The sequence below is a fragment of the Parus major genome, chromosome 12 (assembly GCF_001522545.3).
Source record: "Parus major isolate Abel chromosome 12, Parus_major1.1, whole genome shotgun sequence".
In the NCBI taxonomy this organism is placed as follows: domain Eukaryota; kingdom Metazoa; phylum Chordata; class Aves; order Passeriformes; family Paridae; genus Parus; species Parus major.
The window spans coordinates 5,434,911-5,461,146 of record NC_031781.1 but is presented as its reverse complement, the minus strand read 5'-3'; the positions used below and the strand labels follow the sequence as shown (position 1 = coordinate 5,461,146).

The window sequence follows — 26,236 nt, the reverse complement described above, 5'->3', positions numbered from 1 at the left end:
AATGCTGCTGGTGCTTTGGCATGTGATGCACTCACTGATGGGCTTGAGTGGTTGCCCAGCTGACAGCCCTGACCCTCCCTGTCCATCTGCAGAGTCACTCATGCTGCTCTGGGGGCAGCTACTCACACACCTTGTCACACCTCCCCTGGATTGTTCTCACCAAGCACTGGAGATGTGGGAGCTCCATGCCTGAGCCACATGTCCGGGCACAGAGCAGGGAGGGGCAGTGTCCCACCACCAGCATTGGCCCCTCCATCTCACCTACTCCTAGAGAGGACTCCCTGCACAAGCACCCATCCTCTGTCCAGCCTGCAATGCACTTCAGGAAAAGGGATGGAGCCAGTGAAGGGAGAAAATAAACACACCATCTACACACATACGCAAGTGTCAAACGCCCTTTAGTGGTAGACAGAGGTGCTGCGGTCCAAGCGGCCCTGCCCCGCTGCAGCCCCGGCTGTGCTGCTGCTGCCTGCAGTACCTGCCCTTCACCGGATGTGCACCATCTCCTCCAGGAAGGGGGTTTTCATGCAGCCCGTGCAGAGCTGATCCATCCAGAGCGGCGCCTCGTGCTGCAGAGGGGTGCGCCGGGGGTAGAAGGTGAAATTCACGTCGTAGTTGAGCAGGCAGCTGATGGAAGCCATGTAGATATCAGAGAACCGCACCAGCCGGCGGGAGAAGTACGTGGGGTTGTGGAAGGTGCGGAAGATGCTTCCAAACTGGGGGTTGAACAGGTTCTTCGTCAGGGACCTGAGAGGAAAGAGATGGTGTTCTGTAGCTAAAACTGTGGTCACAGATTCTTCCCACTCCCTTAGCCCTGGGCCACTCTCCCCTCCCCGAGCATCAGGGGATCACCCAGAGATACAGATGCCCTGTGCAGTGAGACTGATGAATATTCAGTGCACTCTCACTGCACCTGTTATGGGCAATGTCAGGAGCTGCAGTATCAGACAGCCCATCAACCCCTACCAGCAGTCCCCTTTCCCACCCTGCCTTCAAACCAGTCCAACTTCCCAGGCTGCAGGACTGCACTGCTGCATGGCCCCTACCCAGAGCTAAGTGACACCAGGCAGGACCAGAGTCCAGCAGCTGCAGCAGCATTGTCCCCAAAGCAGGTTACAAAACAGGGCCTGGGACTGCCTAAGGGCCCTCACAAGTGAGGTGGGGAAATGCTCACCTGATCTCCTGCCGTTCCTTCATCCACTCCAGCAATACTTGCTTTGACTCCGCATCCTGATACATCTGCAAAGACAGCAGTAGAAAGCATCACATCCATCAGTCCTGCAGGCTCAGTGCTCAGCTCCCTGCAATTTCCACTGTAACTCACAAACCCAGAGCCCACTGCACCAGGAGGAGGATGAGATATTTTTGAGAACTAGGCAAGATAATACATCCCCTCATCCCCATGCTAAACCCAAAATTCAGACTCAGAAGGCAGCATATAACCCGTCCTGCTCAGCCAGGAGCTGTTTACCTGCATTCTCTCCAGCAGCCCTGTCAGAGCCTGCTGCCAGGTCAGGGAGTGCATGTACTGCTCTGTGTTTATGATCCGGATCTCCGTCTCCAGCTCAGGAACGATGGCTCCAGTCCTCCAGCCATGACGCAGCATGAGGTCCTGGAGATCAGGGTGAAAAAACAACCAAGAATTCAACACAAAGACTGAAAGCCAAACACAACCCTGGTTCCTAGAAGAGTGGATTTGTTCCCATTTCATATTCTCAGGGGATAGCCATTCATGGCCCATGCCAGTAACAACCATCTCCTGGTCACTAGGATCAGTTGCATGAGGCACCTAAAGAGGTGGGATCAATACAAATTGCTCTCAAATTCACACTTTACCCACAGAAAGTACTTCAGGGGCCTTTTCTCCACTGCTTGCCTCTGTCTGAAAGCAGTGGGGAAGGCTGTATGTCCTGTGGGGGGTGGCACCCAGCACAGCCCTGAGCACTCAGAGCAGGCCCTGCCTTATCTCCAGCCCAGCTGCAGCCACAGCAGCCATGTGGGATTGCTCCCACCTCACTGGGGAGCAGACATTTCACTCACCGCAAGGTCACTGTACAGATGGTCACCAAAGTAGAGCACTTTGGATCCACGCCAGCCCGTCAGCCTCAGGAAATCAAAGAGGTTGCCCTGCAAGTGACAGGAGCACAGGAAACATGGGTACAGGCCACCTTATCACATACAGGTGTGAGCACTCTCATGGGATGCCAACTGCTCTCTGCCCTACCATCTACACCCAGAGGTTTCTGTCCTTCCCCACCTCACTTCACTTTCTTCTCATGTGACAATCCCCTGTACATCCCTCAGTTTTTTTAAGGCTAGAGAAAAATGCAAAAGCTCTTCCAAAGAGTTGTTGCAGGCAGGAAACTCAGGGGACATTCTGTGGTCTAGGGCATAGCAAGTCAAGAAGACAACATGGTCTAAAAAGGCAACAAAAGGAGGCACTTTAGAGGCCAAGAGACACCTTAATCAGAAAAGCCCGAGGATGGGCAGAAAGAACCCCAGGTGTTCTGGGTTTAGAAGTTGTTGGTCTCGGCTGATAATGATTTCACCTCACAGGGTGTACAAGAGGGAAGGTGAGCACTGCCAGGCAAGGCTTTTGGAGTCGGGAGCTGTTCTACACACCTGACCACCATCCCAGCCCCAAAGATTAACAACACCCACATGTCCACAGAAATTGTTTAATCAAGCTAAAGAGCCAGGCAGCCTGCACAGATTCACAGCTGAGTAAAACAAACCAAACCCCAAAGCACCAGCAAAAGCACAGCACCAAGTAGCTTTCAAGGCTTTCCAAACATTCATACATGCACAGAAGGCACTTCAGGGACTACCCCTTCCATATCTTCACACAAGCTTTTCACATGAGTCATGAAAACAAAACCCACTAGGAAAGAAAACAGCCCCATCAATGCCACCAGACAAGCAGTCAGTGCAAACCTATGAGCCACTCAGCAGCAATCCCTCTGGCCAGTCTCCAGTGGCAGGAGGGAGCCAGCACCACAACCACCAGCACCAGCCTGGCCAGAAAGCCCCAAATCACAAGGCAGCCCCCCAGCAGCCACTGGAAGCTTGCTGTATGCACAGCTAAAGGCTGTCCAGAACCAAGGTGCTGGGCCTTCTGTTGCTGCAGCATCCCTGGAGCTGAGCAGACTTCCCTCAACAGCACAGAAACAGAACCAGGCAGCCTCTGTGCTTCTTGGACACTACGTTGCTGCTGTTCGTGTGAGGACTGCTCAGGAAGCCACTGGCAGAGAAGGAAATGGAGTACAGCCTTGGAAGGAGGAGAGTCCTCTTGCTGTGCTCACACAGCAATGGACCTGAGAGGCAGGAAACTTGTACTTGGAGCTCCACGGAGACACAGACCTGTTCTGAGACCTCCAGGTCCTACCCTCCTTTCCCCCAAGATCACATATCTGGAAAGGGACAAGAGTACAAACTTGTTGTACTTGTTGGCACATACAGAAAACATCTGTAGGAACAGAGGCACTAGAGGGCATCACTTCTACTTCCCAGTCCCTAGGCCAAAACATCAGTCCCTGAGGTCCCATTCATGGGATACCCACAGCAAAAAACTGCCATCCAGTCCTGCTTCAGGGGACAGGAGCAGCTCAGAGGCCTCTGGCAACACCACCAGCTCAGGTCCATGGCTGCTAACACTTGCCAGAAAGAAGCATATTGTGGCACTCCAAGAAACCAAAAATCCTGGAGGCAGGGTGGGCTGCAACCAGGATACACAGTGCATCACATCCTATGAACCACAGTTAGGAAACAAGTTTAATGCAGTTGAAAAATATAATTGTGGGGAAGAATTGGAGAGGGGCCCAAAATCCTACCCAACCCACCTTTGTCCTTCATCTTTTCCCCTCCTCAGTGCACCATTCACTTGGGTGAGCAGCCTGTGGCTACAAGATGTAGGTGGGGAAGAGGAGGATTTAATTTAGAAAAGAACTCCATGGGTGAGGTGTGCCTTTCTCCTGAGGGAGCTGCTAGCCCACTGGGAACGAGCTTTACTTGCATGTTCCCAGCTCCAAGCTCTTGGCAGAGGATGGGACACCAGCCCAGCACTTTGGCAGACCCACCAGAGGTTTCCCAACAGCACTACTCAAGGACATGACCTACTCTGCTACCACAGGTCAGGTCCCAGCTACTTGACCTCAATCTCACTAACAGTTTTTTCCCGTGGGATTGGACAGCTCAAATAACCAAGAACAAACCGTCCTAAAGCCAGAGGCAACTTGTCTCAGGGGACAGACCAGCTGCAGGGATAACACCCAGGGCAGCAAGTTCACCAGAGCTGCAGCTCATCTTCAGACATGCTGGTCCTTCCAGGAGGGGAGAGTCAGGAGCCAGGCTTTGTACCCTTTGATGCTTTGTAGTCTATTTGATCACCCTTGTTTCTTTATTCCTTATTTCTTTATTTTACACAAGTCCACCTTTTCCAGCCTTATGGAGAACAAGTTGGAGTGAGGTGTAGAAGATCTTTGCATTCACAACAAGTTTCAGAAAGCTGTGCCTTTTTATCCTCAACTACCACACTCCTGGGAGCCCCTCAAGGACAAGAGTTTCAGGACTAGGACAGTCAGAAGAGCTGAGGGAAAAGTTCACAACTGGCCACGCTGGACAATGTCAGAGCAGAGCTCCCAGGGTGAAGGTTTCATTGTATACGTGGGTGGGAGACATTCACTGCCCCACACATACAGGAGATGTTTCCCTACACCTCATCTCACACAAACAGGGCAGCAGCAGGGAAAACCCATCCTGGCAGAGGTAACTCAGCACAGGTTCCCTTGGGCAGAAAAGCAAGTACCCCACACCTTAAGTTCCATGGCCCTGCTCTGTCTTTTCACACTTGACTCCATCCCTCCATCCCTAGTGCCAAGCCCATGCTGAAAGCGTTCTGGAGGACAGTGTCCTACCAGGCCAGCGAGAACTCCTGGGGACAGAGGGCATGTCCCACTGCCCAGAGCCAGCACAGACCACAGAGTGTGTCTTCTTACCAGCACCCTCTACCCACATGGGTGCTCTTTCCAAGGACTTCTGTCCTTATCATGTTCCAAACATGAACAAGTGTCCCACAGCAGAACCCATCATCTCCCCTCACCCTGACCAAGCAGACTGTCATGTTTTTCCAGTGATTTCCAAAAGTGCAGGCATGTTATAAGTCCCCATCATTTCAGACTCCTGCTTGACACCCCTTATGCACCCATTCACTTTACCTCTTTGTAGATCTTTCCCTTCTCCAGCTGGTTTATTTTGTCCCACTGCAGTGAGCCTTTATCATCCAGTTTTCGAAAAGGTCTGGGAAAAAACAGAGGGAGATGTGAACTTCTTTTGATTTTTGGTGATTGTTACCTACCAACCAGAATATTTGAATCACAAAACTTGTTTTCCTATGTAGCAACTTGAAATAAAAGCTCTACATGAATTCTAAGTGACCTTCTGGGCCTTCTGCAATATTTTCTCAGAGGAAGTATGAAAGGAAAATACCTTTTCTAAATGCCTCCACTGACTGTAGCCATTTCACACCAAAATCCCTAACAATTCTTCTTGCTTTCACATACAGAGAGGAAGAAAATAACCATAATGACTCCTTCTGAAATGCCAAGGCCAAGAAGGCCATTAAACACTTTGTGTGCTCATCCAACCTAGCTATGCCCTAGCCCAACAGAGGCTGTGGAATGTCATTATAGGATAAAGCAAGTCTGCAGAGAGAATGGAAAGCTGTCCCCATGCTGAGTTCACCAGGTGAACCGAGCAGACTCCTGTTTTTCCTGAGGGCTTGCCATGACATTCTCCACTCCATGAGTTGATCTTAGACACCAGGCAGCCATAGGTTTTATTTCCAAGAGAGCTAGATCATCATAGCTCCAGGCTGTGCTTGTAAAGCACTTCACCTGCAGCCCATGAAAAAAACCTTTACCAGGCCAGCACAGCTTATAAAGCCATTCCATAGGTTTACTCCAGCATATGCCAATGGTCTGGGTAGTGGGGGCGGAAAATACATGCAAAGAAAGAATAGACCAATCCCCCAACTAAGCAGACACAAGTTCCCAAAGCAAAGAAGCCAAAGAGCAAAGTAAGGACAGCAGCCTGTCTATTGGCAGCTCCTAACTTACCACAAAACCCAGCTGCCACATACAAAGGCTTCCAGAGCTGCCAGTTCCCAAACAGCATATATCCAGTACAAACAAGACCCCAAAAAACCTCAAAAAACAAACATAGATACTTGCTGTGGGGAAGAGGAAAAGGAAAGATTTTGTCAGTCTCAAGACAAGAAATGGCCATCTCTCACGCCAATTTTAGAAACACGTTTTCTGCTTGGCTCTACGCATTCTCTCCACTTATTCCCAGCCTGGTCAATTCTTGCCTCCTCAGAGAGTATCTGAGAGAACATTGGAAGGCTGAATACCTCCTGGAGCTAGACTATGCTTAGCAAACCACTGCCTTTTGGCAGGCCAGAGGAGCAGTTCCCTGCAGGGAGGGGGCCCAAGCCCCAGGCAGGACTGTCCTGGACACGTACTTCCGCCGGTCAGTGAAGAAGTTGGGCTTGTCAGCTTGCACAATGACCATGTCAAATAAGTCCCGCCAGTTCTTGCCAACCATGTGTTTCATTCCTTTGTCCCTAAGGGCAAAGGAACAGAAAAATTAACAGATCCAGTACTCTTTTTTCATCCAACACTGCATCTTTACAACAGTATGCCCTAAATTCACTCTTATTTCAGTAACAAGGAAAACAGATTTGTGAACACCCCCAAGGCTGTCTCATTGTATCAAGTATTGATGTTGTGCTTTGTTTCAAGCTGTCACACATTTTCTTCTGCACCACTGGAAGCCCAGGGAAGTCTGTGATACAGCAAACACTGCCAGAGGCAATAGAAAGTGACAGCTCTGTAATGTTGTGGCCAGCCACAGCCTTGTAACTTCTTCAAAAAGTGAGATCAATGCTGTGGGTGCAACATTCACCACAAACAGTTCCCAGAGAGCTCCATGACTACTGCCACAAAACTCTGTTCCATACAGATCCCAGGTGCTCAAAGGAGGGAGCGCCCTGCACAGCTCTTGCTGTGCCATGGTGACCCATTGATGAGCAATAATGGTACTCACACAAAGCTAAAGGGACTGTTTGTGATGAGGAACAGCTTCTTCTTGTGGTTCACCAGGCGGTTTAGAACAGCATAGATTTCATCCCCATGCAGAATATACTGTTCTGTATCAGAATGAAACACACAACATCAATCAGAACACTTTGGCATAAGTCATGACCACAATTCTATAAACCAAACCAAACCTAGCTCCTATACCACTAAAGATGCAAAAGGTCTGAATTAGATCCACCTCAGGCTGGCAGGAAATGAATCACCATGGTGATAAAGTTGCCTTCCTTATTCCCATCAGTCCTATCTAAAGACTGAAGAAGTGACAAGTAAATTTGACACCAGAGCTCTATTTAACTCACCCATATCTTTTTCAATCCATTTGTACATCACTCCTTTCACATGAACATCTCTAATTGCATCCTAAAGAAAAAAGCACGGGGAAAAATGTTTCAGTTTTACACCATGGCATTCCTGTTTCCCAGTATGCAAACCTACTGCCACACTGAGGACCAAGGCTGTAATGATACATCCCCTCCTTGCTGAATGAACAAAAGGTCCATCATTGCAAAGCAGCAGAGCCTGCCCAGCAAGGCTCACCAAGATGCCAAGAGAAGAGTGGGGTGGCTGGCTCAGCTGCTGCAGCACAAGGGGGAAAACCTCAAAACTGATCTGTGAAAGCACAAGTTCCTTCCTGCTTTTGGAAACAAGCACATGTTGCCCCACTGGTTCCAAGGCAGTAAAGACTGTGCCATTCCAAAACCATTTACTGTCCCAACACTGTACTGTCTCAGACACCAGGTGGCTTTTCTTCCTCCCACTGCCTGTGGACGTTCTGCCAAGTGTGACCCAAAGGGCAGGAGCGTGGCCAGGGTGAACAGCAGCAGAGGACAGTCTGTGATCCCAAGGTGCTCCCCCACAAGCCCAGGAGGGCCACAGCTCCTAGCCCTGGGTGACCAGTGTGCACAGGCAGAGCAGAAGCTCCCACTAGGAGGGTGGCACAAAACACAGCTGGGAGGGAAGCAAGTTAAAACAGATGTTGTCAAGGGCATCCAAATATCCTCTATTTTCCAGGCCAGAAGCCAAGATACAGCACATTTTTGGACACACCCAACTGAGATTCTGCCCAAGTCTCCATCCAGCGAGATATGCCAGACCCACAAAACCATTTCCAGAGCAGCAATACAGTTTGCAGTGTTTGCACATGCAAATGCTTGTTTGAACAGTACCGTTTTCACCCCTCACAATTTGCACAGGTAAACAAATGCAGCCTTTCCCTAGGACCCTTAAATTCCTGTTACAGTGTGTCCCCCTTCAGGAGCTGCCCTTTCAGACTGAGTCCCACACTCCCCACCACCATCGCTACTGTGACACTTGCCACACAGTCAACTGGCCTCATGGCAGTGCTGGGGAAACCTCCTCATGACCCCAAAACATTTTCCTTCAGAACTGGAGAGATCCACAATTTACAACTTAAAATGGGCTGATGAAGGTGGAGGCATTACCACTTCAAAATGGAGTTTTAGGAGCTTCTTTCCACCATATGGATTTGAAGGGCAAAAAGGCAGAGGTCACATTTCTTTGCCTTATTGGAAGGAATCTGAACAGAAAGCAGGATCTCTAACAAGAAAACAACTTTCTCTTAACCAGCACTGTCACTAAAAGCAAGCAGAACTTTTGACTTGTGTCAAAACTACCTTTGCAGAGAAGAAAATTTTCAGTGTGCTCTTTCCCTAAACTCCTGTCCTCCAAAAAACAAAAGAATAAATAGGAAGACTATAATGTTTATGCAGGTGTCTTGGTAGGTGTCAAACAGGGCTCCAAAACTGCCTCCAAGGGGAAGCAGGGTAAACTGTACATTCTTACTCTCAAATATGAAGTGACCAAACTGGTGTGACAGGACTCCTTTAATTACATGTCAGCTTCAGCCTTTACCATACCCCAGGGTCTGCCCTTTTGACTCAGTGCAGTGCCTGTAGCACTGAACCTGTTCCTAAATACACAGGCTGCAGCAGCAGTGCCACCAAGAGTTACAGCAGAGGGTCAGGTTAAGTCAGTGCTGTCCTAACAGCTGGGCTATGCCAGTCCTCTGGGACACCTTTCTGCAGCACAGAAGGATCACTGTGCTCGTGTTCACAAAGCATTTCTTTGCACTTGACCTTGGGTACTGCAGAGGGATAAGTTTTGCAAAAATGTTTATCTTCATTGTACAGGAAAAAAGCAAGAACTCTTCTGGTGAGAGTACATGATGGTTCCTAGGTTCAATATAGATTTCAGGCATGGCCACAGATTTTCTGTCATATCTCTCTTCTTTGTCTATGTTAGTTGTCCCTCAGGTATGACCACATTCTCCACCAAAAGGACAAAGCCAGGATTAGCACTCAGGAGTCTGAGAGCTGGACCACATTAGTTGCCCTGCACTGGACATGTATTAGCTGTGGCAACCATTCCCCTGCTCTAAAGATTTCAATTAGGAGCACATCCATTTGATCTCAAAAGAAGGTTCAGAAGATACACTTCACAAAAGGCCTCAGAAGTCAGCTGTATCCCCTCTTCCCATTTTCCCCACCCCAAGAGAAAAAACAACATCCAACACCCCTGAAACGTGTTTAGGTCTTGTGGGAAATGGGCTGGTGCATTCCTATCATGCACCAACAGAAGGTCAGGACACACAGCTGACAGGTGATCCTTATCACAAAGCAGCAGCACAGACATGGAGCCCCATTTCCCTCCCAGAACTGAACAGCCAATGGGTGAGCCTAAGATTCCCACAAGGTACCAATCAAAAACCCTTCTCCATGGAAAAAGGAGTGCAATAAGGAAAATGTGTTGTCTGTCAGCATAAGTCACCCAGAGCAGCAATCTCAAGCACTTAGATCTTGTCTACAGCATTAACTGAGAAGTCAAACAGCCCCAACAATGCTGATAATCCCACACAGCCCTTTCAAGTGCCACTCAACACCTTGGAGTAAATGACACATGAAAGCTACAGTCACCCTCTGGATCAGACTACACAGCAGCTGCAAGGGGTACAGGATTCTCAGAGCAAGCAAGGACAGGTGTTTTACAACAATCACCATATAAAGTAAACTGTTCTTTACATGGCTAGACCAAGACTCTTTGAAAAATGAGATACTAAGGAAAACAATTTAAAGGTCTGCAGAACCAGAAAACATTCACACAAGATTTGTGACATATTTCCCATGGAAAGATCTTCAGCCTAAGCAGCCTAGACACTCCTATATGAGATACACCAGAAACATCGGCTCTGTAGTACAGACAGACCCCAACATGTTCTGAAAACACAGCTTTGAATATTCCCTGGTAATGCTTCGATGTAAAGGGACAATGGAGCTGGTTGGTCTGGTCAAGGCTGGTCACTGCCAGCCCCTTATGTTTGGGTGCTGTGGAGCTCACAGCTCTGATGTGGTGTGAACCGTGGGGCAGTTAACATTTCACTTACAGATATGTCCTTGTAGAGATGCACCTGGTCAAACTCAATGCCATGAGTGATGAAATAATCAATGACTGAAGAGAGCAATGTCATTTCAGGAAGAGAAAAAATGTCCATAAACTGCTTAAGCGATGGACCCTGGAAAGCAAAATATGAAAGGAAGACATTAAACCAAAAATACTGGGAAAAAAATAATAAAGCCAGCAAGAAAACTCATCCACCCAGCATCATCTGGAATATATTCCAGGTTAACAAAAAGGAAAACACTAGTGTGGGAAGTCCCAGCCATTCAGCAAGCAGATCTCTCTTCTTAATCAAAACACCAGCCTTGAAGAGAGAGAGGTGTCTCCTTCACGTAAATCATTAAACAAACCCAGCATCATTAATACCACAGGGTGAAGATGGAGGAAGCAGGGAGTCGGTCCCAGATATTTTTATTTCAACCTCTGCTTCCCACCTGGACTCTTGGCATAAATACAGGTGCCAACAGACAATGCTCTACTACAGCAGCAAACAAGGGCCTTGCTGAAGATGCCACATTGCTCATCTAAACCAGGCTGTGACACTGAACACAGGGCACCAAAGCTGCCCAAACCACATTCCACTGAGGTTTCACAAGGCAGTGTAAGAATCACTCCAACATGCCATTTGTCAATGCCTGTCTGTCACTACAGAAAACCCAGAGGAAAAAGAACTCCAGCCCAGCAGCAGTCAAGTGGAAATGGACAATTACATGCTGACCAAGGAATAACTCCCCTTGCATTAGGTAGAGTTGCAGCTCTCACACACATTTACTATCATTATTGCCTATCAATCACAAATCTATCATCAGGCCAAGAGCCAACTTTGGCCCCAGAGAGGCTCTCCACTAAAATAAACTTTGTTTATTCTGTGGGTACCACCTATGCAGAGGGCTGCAGTGAGTCTCCCTTGCAAGATAAAGCTGGGATCAATTTTTTCATTTTCCATCAATAAGACCAGAACACAATGGGAACAATTACTAAGGTCCTGTATATGGAAAGCAATCTGGGAAGCACACAGACCTCCCCATGAACCTGGTCACTGGCAGTGCCCTGGCAATCCAGATCCATCATGTCTGTGCATGAGCTTTGAGCAATCCAGGACTGACAGCTGTGAAGTTGTAATGCTGTAGGACAGTACTGGCCCACTTCACAAAGCATTTATTAGAGCTGTGTGAAAGACAGACATGAAAGCAGCATCCAGAAAACCACAGAAGGTGCAACTGGGGGGGCTGATGGGGCCCCTGCTGCCTAATGACAAACCTGTGGCCCTATCATGCCAGGATGTGTAACAAGAGGGCATCTTCCATTTAGTCTGGCTAAGTAAGGGTGGCATGAGACCAGCCCTGTTTAAAGGCAATACCTGGGGCAATACAAATTCGGGTCAAAAGGGCAAAGGAACAACAAACAGCATTTGGCTTGAGGTGTTTTACCAAAAAAAGCAGCAATCAAAAGCTATGTTGGTGTGCTGAGGGTCACACAATTTCCATCACCCAGCATAGGACAATTTCATCTACAGCAGAAGACAACACAAGGACCACACACCACACACGGTGGTGCTGCTTACGATACTCACTGAATCCTTCCAACACTTCTGTCCATTTTGATGTCTGGTTGCTAAGGGAATATTTCTCCCATAGCAAAACCAAAAGTTTCTGTAAACAGCCTTCATCTTTTTTTCCTGTTCAGAGATTCTGGGAAAGAAGCAAGATGGACAAAGACAGGCAGTTCCTACTGAAATAACTAGGTATGGGATTTAGCAGAGTGCAGCAGAGCAAGGACCTGTCTTACCTCTCAACACCTGAAGTACAGAGGAGGCAGGTAAATGTTCAGTTTTAACAGCAAAGATTTACCTTGTCAACTCTTGACTTCATTTTTGCGCCTATTGTCATTTTTCTACAGAATCAATCCAACTTCTCCCAATTCCCTTTAGTGGTTCTGACTTCCTTAGGCAGACATAGTGACAGGAGTCATGACAAGAATTGGACTGTGCTTTCAGAATGTTACATGTGCTTTTTCTACAACATCCATGAGATCACCTTCATTACAGGCCATCACATGTAAAGTTACACCAGCTGCAATGTCAAACCCTGGGAAAGATCTGTGCCCACCTACTGCTGGTGTTGGGATGTTGGCAGCTGACCACACACTCCTGCTAACAGAGAACCAGGAAAACCCTTAATGGAAAGTATTTACACACTTCAGCCATATCAGTCCCACCTCTCTTGTTGCCTGTTAGCACCCTTCCTGTTGCTCATACAGCCATATCAGCATGGCAGACTGAGGAGAACAAATCAGAGACCCCTGCTAAAGGCTCACTCCTCACCAGTTCACTGTACCTGTTCACACCAGCAGTCATCTAAACCTTTCTTTCATCTTCCTCACTGATATGAGAAAATATGCCCACCTCAGTGGCACAAGTTGAGCAGACATTGCTGAATGCAAATGTCATTAGTTGTAAATACTTTTGTTTTCTTTGGGATCCACCTATTAGTTTCATGGAGTCTGTTACATTACTAGGAGAGGACATTCACCTCTTCACAAAGACTAAACTCATATCTCTACTTCTGTGCCAAATTTTTCAATACCAGTTACAGGAAAGAAGCAAGCACCTGGTACATACAAAGGCATCTCAGCAAAAGCACCTGGTCCAACAGAAGGCCACAACTTGAAACAGGTTTCATGTTTACAATTATTTAAAAAGAAAGATGAAATCATCTCGAGTTTGACAGGATTGAGGAGAGCTGCACAGGAGGAGGCCCAGTTGAGGGCAGTTTACAGACAGATCAAATTCAAAACAAAAATGTCCTATTTCAAAGCTGGAAACTTCATTGAGCTATAAACAGAGTATATACTTATCCAGAAAGCAACCACTCAGATTAATTGTTCCCAAGAGAGAAAGAGAAAACTCAAGAAGTGACCTTGTTGTAAACTTCACAGAGCAGATTCACAGGGGTATTACCAGAGGAAGTGTGCCCTTCTCCTTCCAGTTTCCCCTAAGGCACAGGAACTAAGGCAAGAAACAAAGGCAAGAAACTTCTGGGAGAAGGGATGTGAACGGTCCCACTTGGCCACTGCGCCACACAAGACACTTAAGGAAGAAAAACCTCTCCTAGCTTCTTCTAGTTCAGAAAAATCAAAGGATTTATACAGCTCCTACAGACAGAATGTCAGTATTTTACTCCCTACACTCGTGGACTACAACCCTATAAATAATATCCCCTGAGCAGTTGTGAAGGGTGTGGAGGGAGATCCTTAACTTGAAGAGAAAAAAAAACAAAACCAAAGAGAGAGAGGCATTGCAAGCACCCTACTGCTGCTACACGCAGGGACCCCTTCTCAAACAGCTCACTGCAAACACAAGCACTGCAGGCTGCCCCGGTAGCTTGGGAGCTAGATTTGGCCGAGGAACAAGCAGGGAACATCTCCCTATCAGCCTTCAAAGCCATTCAGCTCTAGGCCAATAGCCCTGGTATTTACAAATGCTTTGCAGATGTCTTTCAGATGCTAAACTGCTAAATAACCTCTGGGGCATATTCCCACTAGAACAAAAACACACTGCAGCTCACTGGGGACCGAGCCTTTCCAAGGGAGGCTGCAGTCATTTACATGTGCATACAATTCCCTCTGTTTTCCAAGCTGTTCGAAGAGCTGCTGCTGCATCCCAGCAAGGGTTTACAATACCTTGCCATAGAAGTCACTCATCTGGTACAGGGGGATGTGCTGTGTACCACCGTAGAGTTCTATCACCTCCTCATCAGGCACCGGTTTGAGCCCTCTAGACACAAAACAACACAATTGGTCAATAATCACCAGTCTGCACAGTGCTGCAAACAGTAGAGAAAAAACAGGGGGCAAACAGGCTCTTTCCTAAAACTCAAAAATTCCTCCTGCTCAAAAGAGCCAGGCAGAGAGCCTGACAGTCAAAAGATTCAAATAAAATCTTTCCCAAGACATTCTTCAGATACCTTGTTTGCTCCTACAAGTTAATTAAGAGGATTTATCCACATTCCAGCAGAGTCCAGCCAGAGGCTTCTCTCTGTCTGCTGTCAATTTGATGACAGGACTGCCCTACCAAATCAGCCTGAGACCTGACTTGGGCAGGACTGGGTATGAAACTTGGTTTGGAGATATTGCTTCCATGAGATACATCACCTTTAATGAAAAGGTGTAGAAGAAGAACTTGCTGAAAATGGGGTTTCCTTCTTATTCAGTTTTCCTAAACAGAACAAGATCTTGACTAAGGCCATTCAACAAAGAAGGCTGTTTTTCCCAAAAACACCAAAACCAGGAGTATGGCTGATCTGTGCAGTTCATAACATCAGGTTATCTGACTGCTGCAGGTTTTGCCTCTTGCTCAATTTTGATGACTGTTTGCTCAAGCAGTCGGCAACTTTCCCTTTCTCCTTTTCTACTCAGTTGTGATACAGCATCTAAGAAGTTAAATGTTGTCTCAGTTGTGCTCAGCAGCAAAGGACATTGTAGAAGGACACTCCAAAAAAGACAGTTACAAAAGAACACTAGGGGGAAAAAAAGTAAAATATGTTTTAACTAAAAATCTCTTTATGAAGCTGAAGTAAAATATGGGGTAGTACAAAGCCCCTGGTTCCCTCACCCCCCAAGTTGGCACTCAGAGAAGCCAAATCTCCCTGGTTATGAAACTCCCTTCTTAATATTCTTAGAGTGTTTACTGTAACTGAAACTTAACAGCAGAAGGACAGAGATCAAGGAAAAAAAAACACATTGGCTTCCATGCTCAGGAAATACAACATAGCAGGAGATTTGCTATTGATATTTATAAATTACTACTTCTTACACACCAACTCCACTCCTCTTTGGGGCAAGGTGTTTTCTCAGTCTCCAGTCTCACTACTCCTAGGAGAAAAATTTGCTCTGTGCTATTTCAGCCACCTATTCCAAAGCACACCCAGCTCTTTTTGGAGAGCTAAAGGAAAAATAGGACAATCTAGAACTTCAAGTGAGCCTAGATTCTGATGCATTATTAATTCATTGGCATGTCTGTGTTGCTTTAAGATGTAATTTGTACACCCAATCACTCTCCAAGGCACAGCAGAGCACTGCTGGGATACACTCCTGCCTGGAAAAGACAGGCCCATGTGTGAATCACACAGAGGAGCCCTTTCCTATTGGCTCTGTTTGCTCTCAGGTGTTAACCCAGCCTTGCTGTAGCTGCAGTTAAAACATCACGCAGTGTACGTGACCAGATGTGCTATTAACCATTACAAAAAGCTCCCCACCCACACCTGGCTTGAAATACTTGAGAAAATATAACTCCCTGCAATTATATGCCAGGTAAGCTTTTGAAGAAAGAACAAACAGGATGAGCCAGACAAGACTGTGCTCTGCTCAGAAAAGAAGCAGAATAACATATGACATGAACACACTCAGATGTAGAAATCCATTTTCGCATATATAAGCATTTAGAAAATGATTTTCAGAACTGACAGACCTATATGCAGTCCCCAGCTGGACATAATGGAAAGCATCAATCTTCATCAGAAGACTCTGTGACAAGGGATAGATATTTACTGTTAGAACTGGGTTATTCTTAAAATTTACACCGAAACCTTATTAAAGTTTAAAATTCCACACAAATGACATTCAGAAAATAAAATTCAGTATGAGCATCCCACATCTATGCACTTTAGACAGCACTTATTCTCCAGCTACTTTTAGACACACTTATTCATGCTGTGACTTTTTATTGGCCTCTCTGGCAAAAGACCATCTTTCTATGAGCCAAAGTCTTTTACATCCCAGTTTATGGACGGGGGTGCAGTTGAAAAACAGGGACAACAATATTTCAATCTATTCTAATGTCCCTTCAAGAAAACACATTCCAAAGGAGATTTGTGTGCACATATCTACTCCCCCCACATTTATCTGAAGCAGAACTAAGTTGGCAAGTTTTAGCTCAAAGCACAGCTGCACCCAGTCATTTTTCTCACACAAGAGCTCTCCCCTCCTCAGCAGACATTGAAGGAAAGATGTTCAGGAACACACCAGGCTGGTAACAGAGCCTTCTTTGCATTTTTACTATCAGATTGCCCTAATCATGAGCCATCCTTCTCCATCCATGATTCTGAAGCTGTAACACAAGTCCTTGGGCATGGAAAGCAGCCTGACATTAAACCCACATCACTCTGCAGCTTGCACAAGAACAAGACATCAAACTTTTCATCAGGACACCATATCAGTGCATCTCATTACACTGTGGGCAGACCTCCCTGTAATCTGTGAGGAGTGTGTGAGGAGACAGGCAAATATGCTGAAAGTTTTTCTTACACAGGCACAACCCAGATTTCTGTATGTTTTGCAAACTCTGATTCTGAGAAAATAAAGTTCTCTACATTCTACTCACTCAAAGGGTGCTTTGCTTGGCCAGGCCACTCGTCTGTGTTTCTCAGATACAGCAGCCAAAGATTTAAACAGAGAAAGAACCTTCAGTTTCCCATAGATCTACTTCTTGCTTTTTAAGGCCAGAGGCATGAGTGGTCTGCTGCCATGCTGTCTCCACAGTTAGGACAAAAGACAGAAAATCTTTATATTTTTTTCCTTCATTCTCTTTTTTTCCCTCCTTCTTGAGAACAGCACACACATTCCAGCCTGCACTGCCTGCTTCCCTGAATTTGCTCAAACTCAACATACGAGAAAGCTACTTCAGTGAAACAACTTTCTCTGCTGTGCTCCCACCTGACTGCCTGGCTGCAGCAGCCAGTAGGGCATCACTGGGCATCAGGCTTTCAGGGAATAGGGCCAAAGCACTGAAAAGGGTTAAAGCTAATGCCTGCACTCTGCTTGCCTGTGCTCCTAAGAAGTATGCATCTCAAGTAGCTTGGATCTTATTCCAGGCAGTCCTATTATTCGGGTTGGGGGATGGGGAAGGCTTCCTAAAGCTTTCTCCTGACAAGTCACTTCTATTCTTAGAGTAAGACATTATGCCTTTGCTTCTGGCAAGTACTTGTAGATGCAGGATCGAGTTTTGTTGTTTAAATTTCCTGAAAGACAGAAATGATCACATAAACAAGCTCAGTTTTCTATTAATTAGCCTGAGGACTTAACTGACTTCTAAATTGGCAAGGCTGTTTACTAGAGACCTTTGCTAGAATGTCCCCTTCTGCTGGAGGCCAGGCTGGCACAATAGATATCTTTCCTTGGGGAAGAACCCAAGCAGTGAAAAGCACAGCCACACAGACTCACCGGTCATTTGGTGACAGATGTTATTGCAAGCAATGACATCAAGTATTTCCATTAAAAACATAACAGTGGGAGACAAAACCCAGGAGAGTGAACTTTGTACAGCTTACCTTTTGTACATCATAGTGAAGTCCACGTATGGCAAATCCAGGAATGTAGTCATACTTCCCAAGCCCTTCTGGATACTGGGAAGACAAACAGTGACATCATTACAGCATAAGCACTGGATAATCAACAAATTAAGTTCACCTGCTGAGCTCGTTTAGTCCTGCCTAGTTTTGCCCCTTCAGCAAAGAAAGTGGGTGAATGGAGTAAGACAAAGGATCAGGATACCCAAAACTAGTTTTTCTCATGTAAGGGACAGTTGTGGTAAAGCATCAGATTCACTGAGGCAGTCAGGACACTTCTTATAAGCTCCACTCTGCATATATTTGGCAAAGATCGGCACTGCAGGGCCCCTCTAAACAGAAAGACACAATGAGAAAAAATGCTTAAGCAGTCACCCATTGCAAACAGGATGTCTGTTCTGGGACATGCTCTCGGGCATCATCCCATCGACCAGCACATGCCAACTCCTGCACAGCTTAAGTGTTGGCCTGTGGTTTATGTTTAGCCTCCATGTGCACCTCCAACCAGCAATCCTGTAGACATTCTTTCCATAGTTGAGTACAACTGACCAGGGCTTTTTTACACTAGGGCTCCCACTCCACATTTATAAAACCTCAGGAATGTACATCATGTTAAATTATCTCAAAGGAAATTAATTCTGCAATCAAAGATTGTGAAATATTAAATTTATCTCAATAAATCAAGCAATCGACATGCATGCACAATGCCTGCACAAGCATGTCTAGGGCACAGCAGCAAGCTTAATTGAGTGGAAATCCTTAGCACCTCATTACCTTAAATTGTTCTATTAGGATGTCTCTGGCAGTGTTGAAAATCATGGAGTGTAGTAAATTAGAATACTGTGCTAATGTGTAATCGTAGTCAAAGCCATAGATCTCCACATCTCCCAGGCTGATCTCATTGTTAGCGTAGATGGCGGCAGGGTTGAGGAGATTGCAGACTCCTGGTGGAAGGAGATCTAAGAGAAAGGAAAGGGGAGAGGTTAGAGAAGCTGAGAGCATCGCTGAAGTTTAGACTTTTTGTTCTGGACCTGACAGCAGCTGGAAATGCCACACAGCAGCAGCAAAGAGCACAGAGCTGCTGTCGAAGGTTGCTGCCCTTAGCTCACTCAAATAATCTCCCCCGTGAAAAACACACTGTGAAACCTCTGGCTGCACCTGGAGATAATGCTCTCTATCCATCTGCACAGTCAGGCTGACCTTTTGTGTCAGGAAGCTGCAAAACAATGCCCCCTGATCTCTGGCCTACATGAAGCAAAGCAGACCCGAGATTCTGAAGTGTCAAATTTCTGTCTCAAAGCAGCTGCAGTTTCTGCAGGCTTCAATGTGAAAGGCAGCTGTGTTAAATCACCAGAGAAACACACACCCCTCACTTAGAACTCAAACAAGCAAACAGGCTAACTCTCCTCTTGGAAAAGTCTAGATTACTCCAAATCAGAAATTTTGAGGTTTGTCTTTCAGCATTTTTTGTTTCTCACAGAGGCAACCAGACTTCACAGAAAAATCCTGCAAGTACCTTTAGGACTTTTTAACATTTGTATTAATGGGCAGGAAATACCAAAGTTTTGTACAAACACCTACACGTAAAAAATACCCCTGACTAGGTTATGCTCCTGGAGCATGCAATGCTGATAGCAACAAGTTATCTGCTTTCCTCTGATAAACAGCTGTGGACGCAGCTCAGTCCTGCTCAGCATGTCGTTTGTCACTGCAAAGAAGGGTTACTTTTCAAGATGCTTGGGAATAACACTTTGCTCCCCAGACCTTTTCGAAAATGGAGTTAAGTGCCCAAGCAGCTAAATTACCTATATGCAGATCCCTTATCAGAGGATCCTTTCCCTCTCCAGAGAGGAGAGCTTTCACTCCACTGCAATGGGAGAGGCAGGAACAGACCTTCCCACAGGCTTCCCACTCCATGAGAACTGTCGCTTGCAAGAAAGAGCAATAAAAATAGTTCCTTGTAGTAGGTTGCCTGGTCACAACCACACTGGGGGACAGAGGGGAAGGAGACATTTCCTCCCTCCTCAAAGATAGGTATTTTCTCTTTGAATGATAGAAGAGCAGGAATTTTCCAGATCCTACTCAGCAGTGGGTAGTATTTTTTCTTTTCCTACCTTAACTTTTGCCTTTTAGCAAGGACCCCTGTCCTGGTTCTTTAGTGCTTCCTTGCTATAAAACCAAGTTCCACCTGTGTCTAGGACAAAAAAATACATTATTAGAAAGAGATACCAGCCCTTCCAAATAAAGACTTTGTCTGGAATTATAACAGAATTTAGGCAAAAGTCTGAAGTTCTTTTGTGAGCCCTAATTCAGGGAGGTAACCAAATAAATAGATTCAAATATTTCAAAACGTTTCTTTCTCAGGGGGAAAAAAATCACTATGTTACAAAACATACCCATCCTTCTCTCCTAACTGACTTCCATTTGGCCTTCAAATACAATTCACCAGATCATGTGGAGAGGAATCACTAGAAAATAAAGCAGTATATTAAGGCAGGAGGGATGACTTACTGGCCGCACACCAGGAACAAAAGTTCTCTGTCAGTGCTCTGCTGGTGGCAAAGTTCCTGGAAGAGGCTTAGGAGAGCGGATGTAATCCAAGTACTTTCCACTGAGATTTTAAAAGATGGGAAATGTAAATAGTATTCAGATGATCACAACTTTCATCCTTTCATCATAAATGTTCTTTGCACCATAAACAGAGTTCCACTTCCTGTCCTCACCTTCAGTCAAACTTGCGGAAAGACCTTTTTCTAAGCTTGCACTGGGATTTGCTGGGTGTTATTTTTCTTCCTCACAAGGAAAATGATGACACAAACACATCTCAGAGGAAATGTGCAGGGCTTTCCTCTTCTATTTTGCTAACATTCAGAACAACACATTTTGATAGCCTGAGAACATCACAAAATACCATTGCCTGAACCGCACCTCTCTTTTCACAGAAGACAAGAGAACCTTCAAGATTCAACCACATATGCCAGGCACAACTTTTGCAAAAATACCATCAGGAAAAACTAAGGGAGCAGTAGGATTTTGTAAAAAGGAGAAGGCAGTCTGAGCTTCACCAAGCAAGTCCCATCTGTGATCAGAAGCATAAGCAGTTACTGTGCCACTGCACGATTTATGAAGTACATTTAGACCCACTGAGTGCCAGCCTCAAAGGTACAGAGCCTCTCTGCTGCCCTCTGACAACCTCTTACCCAGGTCATTTTTCCCCGCCCACATTTTGTCACTCACACAGCATGCTCTCTCTTAGCTCCCTAAGAGCTGAAAAAAGGATGCATACACCAGCCAAAATGATTTATACCCACTGCCTCACACACAACGTGTTCCCTATGTTCACTTCCCCAAGCACCATACATCCCCTTGCTGTGTTTTCTATTCCACATCACTCACAACTCACAGCTTGCTCTGTCCACCCCATCATCCTACATCTTGAATTTACAGTAATTTCAAAGCCACTGCTCTTCTGGGAAGCAGGAAATCTCTGAAGTTCAGTCTTGAGATTAATGATGCACATTTGTCTCAGTGTAAAGGTCCTTTTGCATGCGCACGCTCCTCAGAGCTGCAGGTCTCCATCTCCTCAAACTCACACAGTCTCCATGAAGGGATTCCAACTACAGCAGGGAAAAGACACAGCCCGAGAGCACAAGCAAAATCAGTTTCAATACAAGAGCCCAAAAATGCCTCAGGGCTCTGAGCCAGGTTTCAAGAAGCTTGGTTTAATTGTGTTTGTTTGGGGTTTAGTTTGCTTTTTTGTGGTGTTTGTTTTTCAAAGATAACCTCTTGGGTGGTTACCAATCCTTAGTGCTTAATCAAGTCCTGGGCTGCAGGCTTGGGTGCTGCTGCTCTGCTTAATCAAGTCCTGGGCTGCAGGCTTGGGTGCTGCTGCTCTGCACGTAATCTGCCAGGGATCTTTGTCTCAGATTTCCTGGCAATTGTCAAATCAAAACAAACAGACACCCACCAGAAATTCACGAAGATGCCATTTTTCAATAACGATAGCTTTTGCTTTTCCTCTGCCAAGACACCATAACAGATTGCTGGACAGGTATGATAAATTAAAGAAAACAACCACACAAAACAAAATGAAGACCACTTTTGGGTATTAAAAAAGAATAATAATCCCAACTACTCTTTCTGTCTGGGTCCTAACTAGAAAGGCAGACAATATCAGTTACTCACTGCCTACTCAGCAGTTCACCCAGGAAGTCTGATCTAAAGAAGCAGTGTGAACACATCAGAGGACAGAGGAAAAAGCTGCTCTTGCACTGGATGCAGCCCCAGGAATCTGCCTGTTTGCACAATTTGCTCCTGTTTGCAACTCTGACAGTTTTTAGGGAAGTGCCTGCATGTCCACGGCACATGGTGAAATTCAGCAGCAAAGGCAGGCCACAAGAAAGCATGTTTGATCTCGTGTATCTCTTACACCTGGGTGCTAATGCAAAGTAAACAAAAAACTTCATTTTCCCGCTGTGAGAACCTGGACAGCTGCTTAAATCAGAGTGTCTCCATGAGAGTGGTGTCTCTACCCAGGCAATAAACCACATTGTTAGAAAGCAATAACCCTCAATCCCCAACAGGAGAGCAGAGATGGAAACAAAAGCAGGTAATTAACTGTGAGCAGCCACTAGAGACACCATCTGGCCCCTTCTGATGTGAAAAACGCTCTGGGCAGGAGGTGCCAAGCACGTCTCTTGCCTTTCTGAGCTCCCGGGGTGCCAACAGCATCTTGCAAGAAATGTTCCTGTTCTCTCACAGCCCCAGATCCAGCATGTTAGTGAAGAATTCTACATAAACAAGGCAACTCACCCGCATCTCTCACACCCTTTATACTCCCAGAACACAGCAGACAGCTGTACTAATTTCTTCGTATGACAAGCAGGGAAAAGAAGGGTAGAGACAAGCAGATGGCCATTATCCTCTATGATCTTCATTAATCAAAAAGTTTCCCTTGTTCACACTAAGTTGTTTTCTAAAGACAAACTGCCAGTTTTCCTCCCTTCCAAGCACTCCTTTATCCTCTTGAAGTGTTGTTTTGTGCCATTTCCTGCAAAGCACCCCCACCAGCCAAATCAGATCCTTCTACCAATAGGGTAGGAAGGGAAAAATACTATCTAAAGACCATTTAATTTCAGAGAAGCCATGTTAAAAGACCTTGGATTTATGACATTATGCCTAAATATTTTGGGATTTCCTGCTAGTGAAATCTCCATTAGCTAAAAGCAATATTAAAAAAAAATATAATTTCATTACAAAATCCCATTTTTAAAATATACAAAGGTACTAGAGAAATGCTACAAGAGTTCTTCACAAGAAAAAATGGGCTATATCCAAGAAAGCAGAATTGTGAAGTTTACAAAACTGGTCAGTCTTCCAGTTCTGGCTGTTCTCACATTTAACCATGCACAAGCTTGTCGTGCAGAGGCAAGAAGTTTGCAGATATTGTAAAAGTTCCCTACGAAAGTTGAGTTAGTGTAGCCTCTGTTAACAGATTTGGAACACCTAAGAAAAAACAAACACTTATAGCCAAAGAGTCACTGGCTTGGCAGTCCCCTTGTTTCAGGACTGGATTTTTCCTAGAGTGCAAGACTTCAAAGCTTACTGAGAGAGCTTATCAGCCTTCCTTTACATTTATCAGATCAGAAAACAGCAAAGTCTTGCTCAACTCCATCTCTCTGACTAATGTGAATTTACTTTTCCTTTTGCCAGAGTAAAAAAAGCATAGTAAGCGGCTCAAATTTCTACGGGTACTGAAATGTGGCCGAAAGAGTTACTGTTGCAATAGGCAGGGGGATAACGAAGAGTGTGGTTTCTCTTGAGTCAACACTGAGAGGAGGTTCTACCTCAGAGGCACCCTTTGTGTAGCAACATTTGTATCACTCCACTCCAGTCTGGCAGAGCACAGATGTGTTTTTACAGAGTTGAGAACTTCTTGTGCTTCTTTGGCCCAAACCTGCACCACCCCTCAGCTTTACTGCACAGAAACTCATCCGGCACATCCTGCCCCGTCCCACTCAGTAAGCATTTATTGTGCAAAATACAACAGTGCTCCGTGGATCTGGTCCTAAGCAAGGGCTGGTCTGAAAACACACAATGAATTCTCCCGGCAGAGACCTCTCTCCGAACCAGTGACAATAACTAACACAAGGACAAGGGACTGCACAAAGCTGGCATTTTAGAGGGGGAAGGAGAAAGAGGTATGCAGTGCCTCAACTCAGTGTTGGGCAATACTGAGCAGCCAAGCACAGACATTCACCTTCACACCAGTTAGAAACCAAGCACAAAGGAACAGACTGATGCCGCATTCTGCGCAACTACTTAGTCATCAAAGCAACAATTAAAACCAACTTGGACCAGCTCTGTCTCTTCCTGACAAGATTTGAATAACAGCACCGTCTTGAAATTTTAGTTTGGGGAGCTACTCTTGAAACAAACGAGGGCCTTATTCAATATATCTGATGGCTACCTGAAGGTTTGTGAAGAGTCTGCTCTCTAACACTTGGGTTACTTCACCCAACTTCGTTTTGCATTTACTGCTGGTGATTACTGCTCCACCTCAATTAATAACTGTATCTCTTGCATCCCAACTGAGTTATGTGAACACAAACTTCACAGTCTCACGTAGCAAACCAAGCGTTTTGCCAAGAGGCTGTGACACAGCCTATTAACACACATCTGCATTTATAGTTTCAATTCCATTCTGGAAAGGTAAATAATGCCTTTGAGGATAGCAAGCTCCAAACGGCAATACAAGCATTGCAAACTGGAATTTCTTTCAAGCACTAGGGCTAAAACCACAGCTCAGTCTTGGAGGATATTATCAAAGCTCCAGTCCTCTGTCAATATTCTGTACTGCCTTCAACAGTGCTGGGAAAGGAGCTTTCATCCTGGAATGCAGCAGGCTGAACACCTATTAGATCAGCAGCAAATTCTTTTACGTTTGTGCATCATGAAGGACTCGAGATTTTATGCCAAATCTACTGGACTGTGAGATGGGGGAGGAAGGAATGACAGACCTTGCCGATCTCAGAACAGGGAGAAAGTTCTTCCAGATGCTGACTGCCGCCCTTATCCAAGCCCTTAGGTAAACAAAAGCTAACGGAGAGTTCTGTAAGAGCAGGCACAAACTCACACTTCCTAGCTCTCTACAGTGCTCACCTTCAGCATCCCATGAATCAAGAAACCAACAGGAAAGAGTTCTTTGCCCTCATGTCATTAAAGCTATTTTCAGGAGAGTTTAATACAGTGGAGGTCTACTGCTGCCAAAAAGACCACAATCCTGTTTTCCATACAGACAGATTTGGCAAACAGTCTGAATTTTCTCCTCACTTGGCAAGATTTCAAAGTACCCGACAGAGCCAGGTAACTTCTTAGTCAGAGAAGCAAAAACGCACTCATGAGGAAAAGGTGTGACACGTGTGGAGCACAAACTGAGCTCAGGATCAGGACCCACCCCAGGAGCTGCAGCATCAGTGTTCTCCAGGCTCACCCTTGTGCCAGTGGCGATTTGGACTTGTCACCCCTTCACTCAGCATCCCCATCTATTTGTCCCAGTCCAACCGCGATTCCGTATGCCAGACAAAGGAAAACCGGAGAAAAAGGCAACAAGCCCTTAGTTTAGACCATTTGCCATAACAAAGCCCACGATGTAAGGGAGGCTAGTTATGAAAAGTCCCATATACACTGCGTGTCCTGAGTCCAGCCGGGGAATCTGCACAGAAGGAAGCCGAGGATGGAGAGAGGAAGATCAAGACCAGATTTCAGTGAAATAAAACCATCCCAGCGAGCCGCGGGCAATGGAAGATGTGGATGGCATCGCCGGGGAGAAAGGCTCCTAACCCGGCAGCTCCACAGCAAGGGCAAGTCCCCAGGGCTGCGGGGCGGGGAAAGGCACCGAGATGCAAGGAAGAGAAAGGAGAGGGAAAAAAAGAATGGAAAGGCCGGCCCCGGCAGGACGTGGCGGCCGCCTTACCGTAAACCAGCTTCTTCATCTCGTGGTACCTGGCCCACAGGTAGGTCTTGGTGTCGGCGCCCTCGGCCGGGACAGGCTGGCCGCCGACTCTGCCGGGGCCCGCCGGGTGCTGCTCCCGGGGCTGCCCGTGCCCACCGTCCCCGGTGGCTTTGTGCCGGCAGCTCTGGCAGGACACGGCCACGGCGAGGAGCCGGGGGGCCGCACTGCCACCCCTCCGCAGCGCAGCTGAGCCCAGCGCCGCCATTGCCCCACCGGACGCCGCAGCCTGGGCGCACCGCGCACAACCAGGGCTGCTCTGCTCCGCTCCGCTGCCCGGTCCGCGGCGGCACCTCCGGGCGGCCAATCCCCGG

The 26,236-nt window shown here is 46.3% G+C and overlaps 1 protein-coding gene across 2 annotated transcripts; it reads right to left on the bottom strand.

Moving 5' to 3' along the window:
* Positions 1-381: 381 nt before the first annotated feature.
* Positions 382-26,214, bottom strand: NT5DC2 (5'-nucleotidase domain containing 2). 2 transcript variants are annotated; one of them, XM_015640951.3, is made up of 14 exons: positions 25,887-26,214; positions 18,686-18,870; positions 17,894-17,968; positions 16,036-16,091; positions 14,250-14,343; positions 10,555-10,683; positions 7,454-7,514; positions 7,102-7,204; positions 6,518-6,619; positions 5,214-5,295; positions 2,041-2,127; positions 1,472-1,612; positions 1,175-1,239; positions 382-747 (listed from the first exon to the last, which is right to left on the bottom strand). In XM_015640951.3, exons 1-14 carry the CDS (start codon positions 26,128-26,130, stop codon positions 486-488), a joined length of 1,686 nt encoding a protein of 561 aa, XP_015496437.1. In that variant the 5' UTR covers positions 26,131-26,214; the 3' UTR covers positions 382-485. The 2 variants fall into 2 exon arrangements, with proteins under 2 accessions (XP_015496437.1, XP_033373480.1); XM_033517589.1 differs by lacking the exon at positions 25,887-26,214 and adding an exon at positions 19,717-19,843.
* Positions 26,215-26,236: the final 22 nt, after the last annotated feature.

Excerpts from the sequence above, each read along its gene's own strand:
- NT5DC2 (XM_015640951.3), bottom strand. The coding sequence starts at position 26,130 with ATGGCGGCGCTGGGCTCAGCTGCGCTGCGGAGGGGTGGCAGTGCGGCC. Across the intron at positions 17,969-18,685 it reads TCCTAATAGAACAATTTAAG|TATCCAGAAGGGCTTGGGAA; the intron begins GTAATGAGGTGC and ends TTGTCTTCCCAG. Across the intron at positions 5,296-6,517 it reads TTCTTCACTGACCGGCGGAA|ACCTTTTCGAAAACTGGATG; the intron begins GTACGTGTCCAG and ends GTTTTTTCCCAG.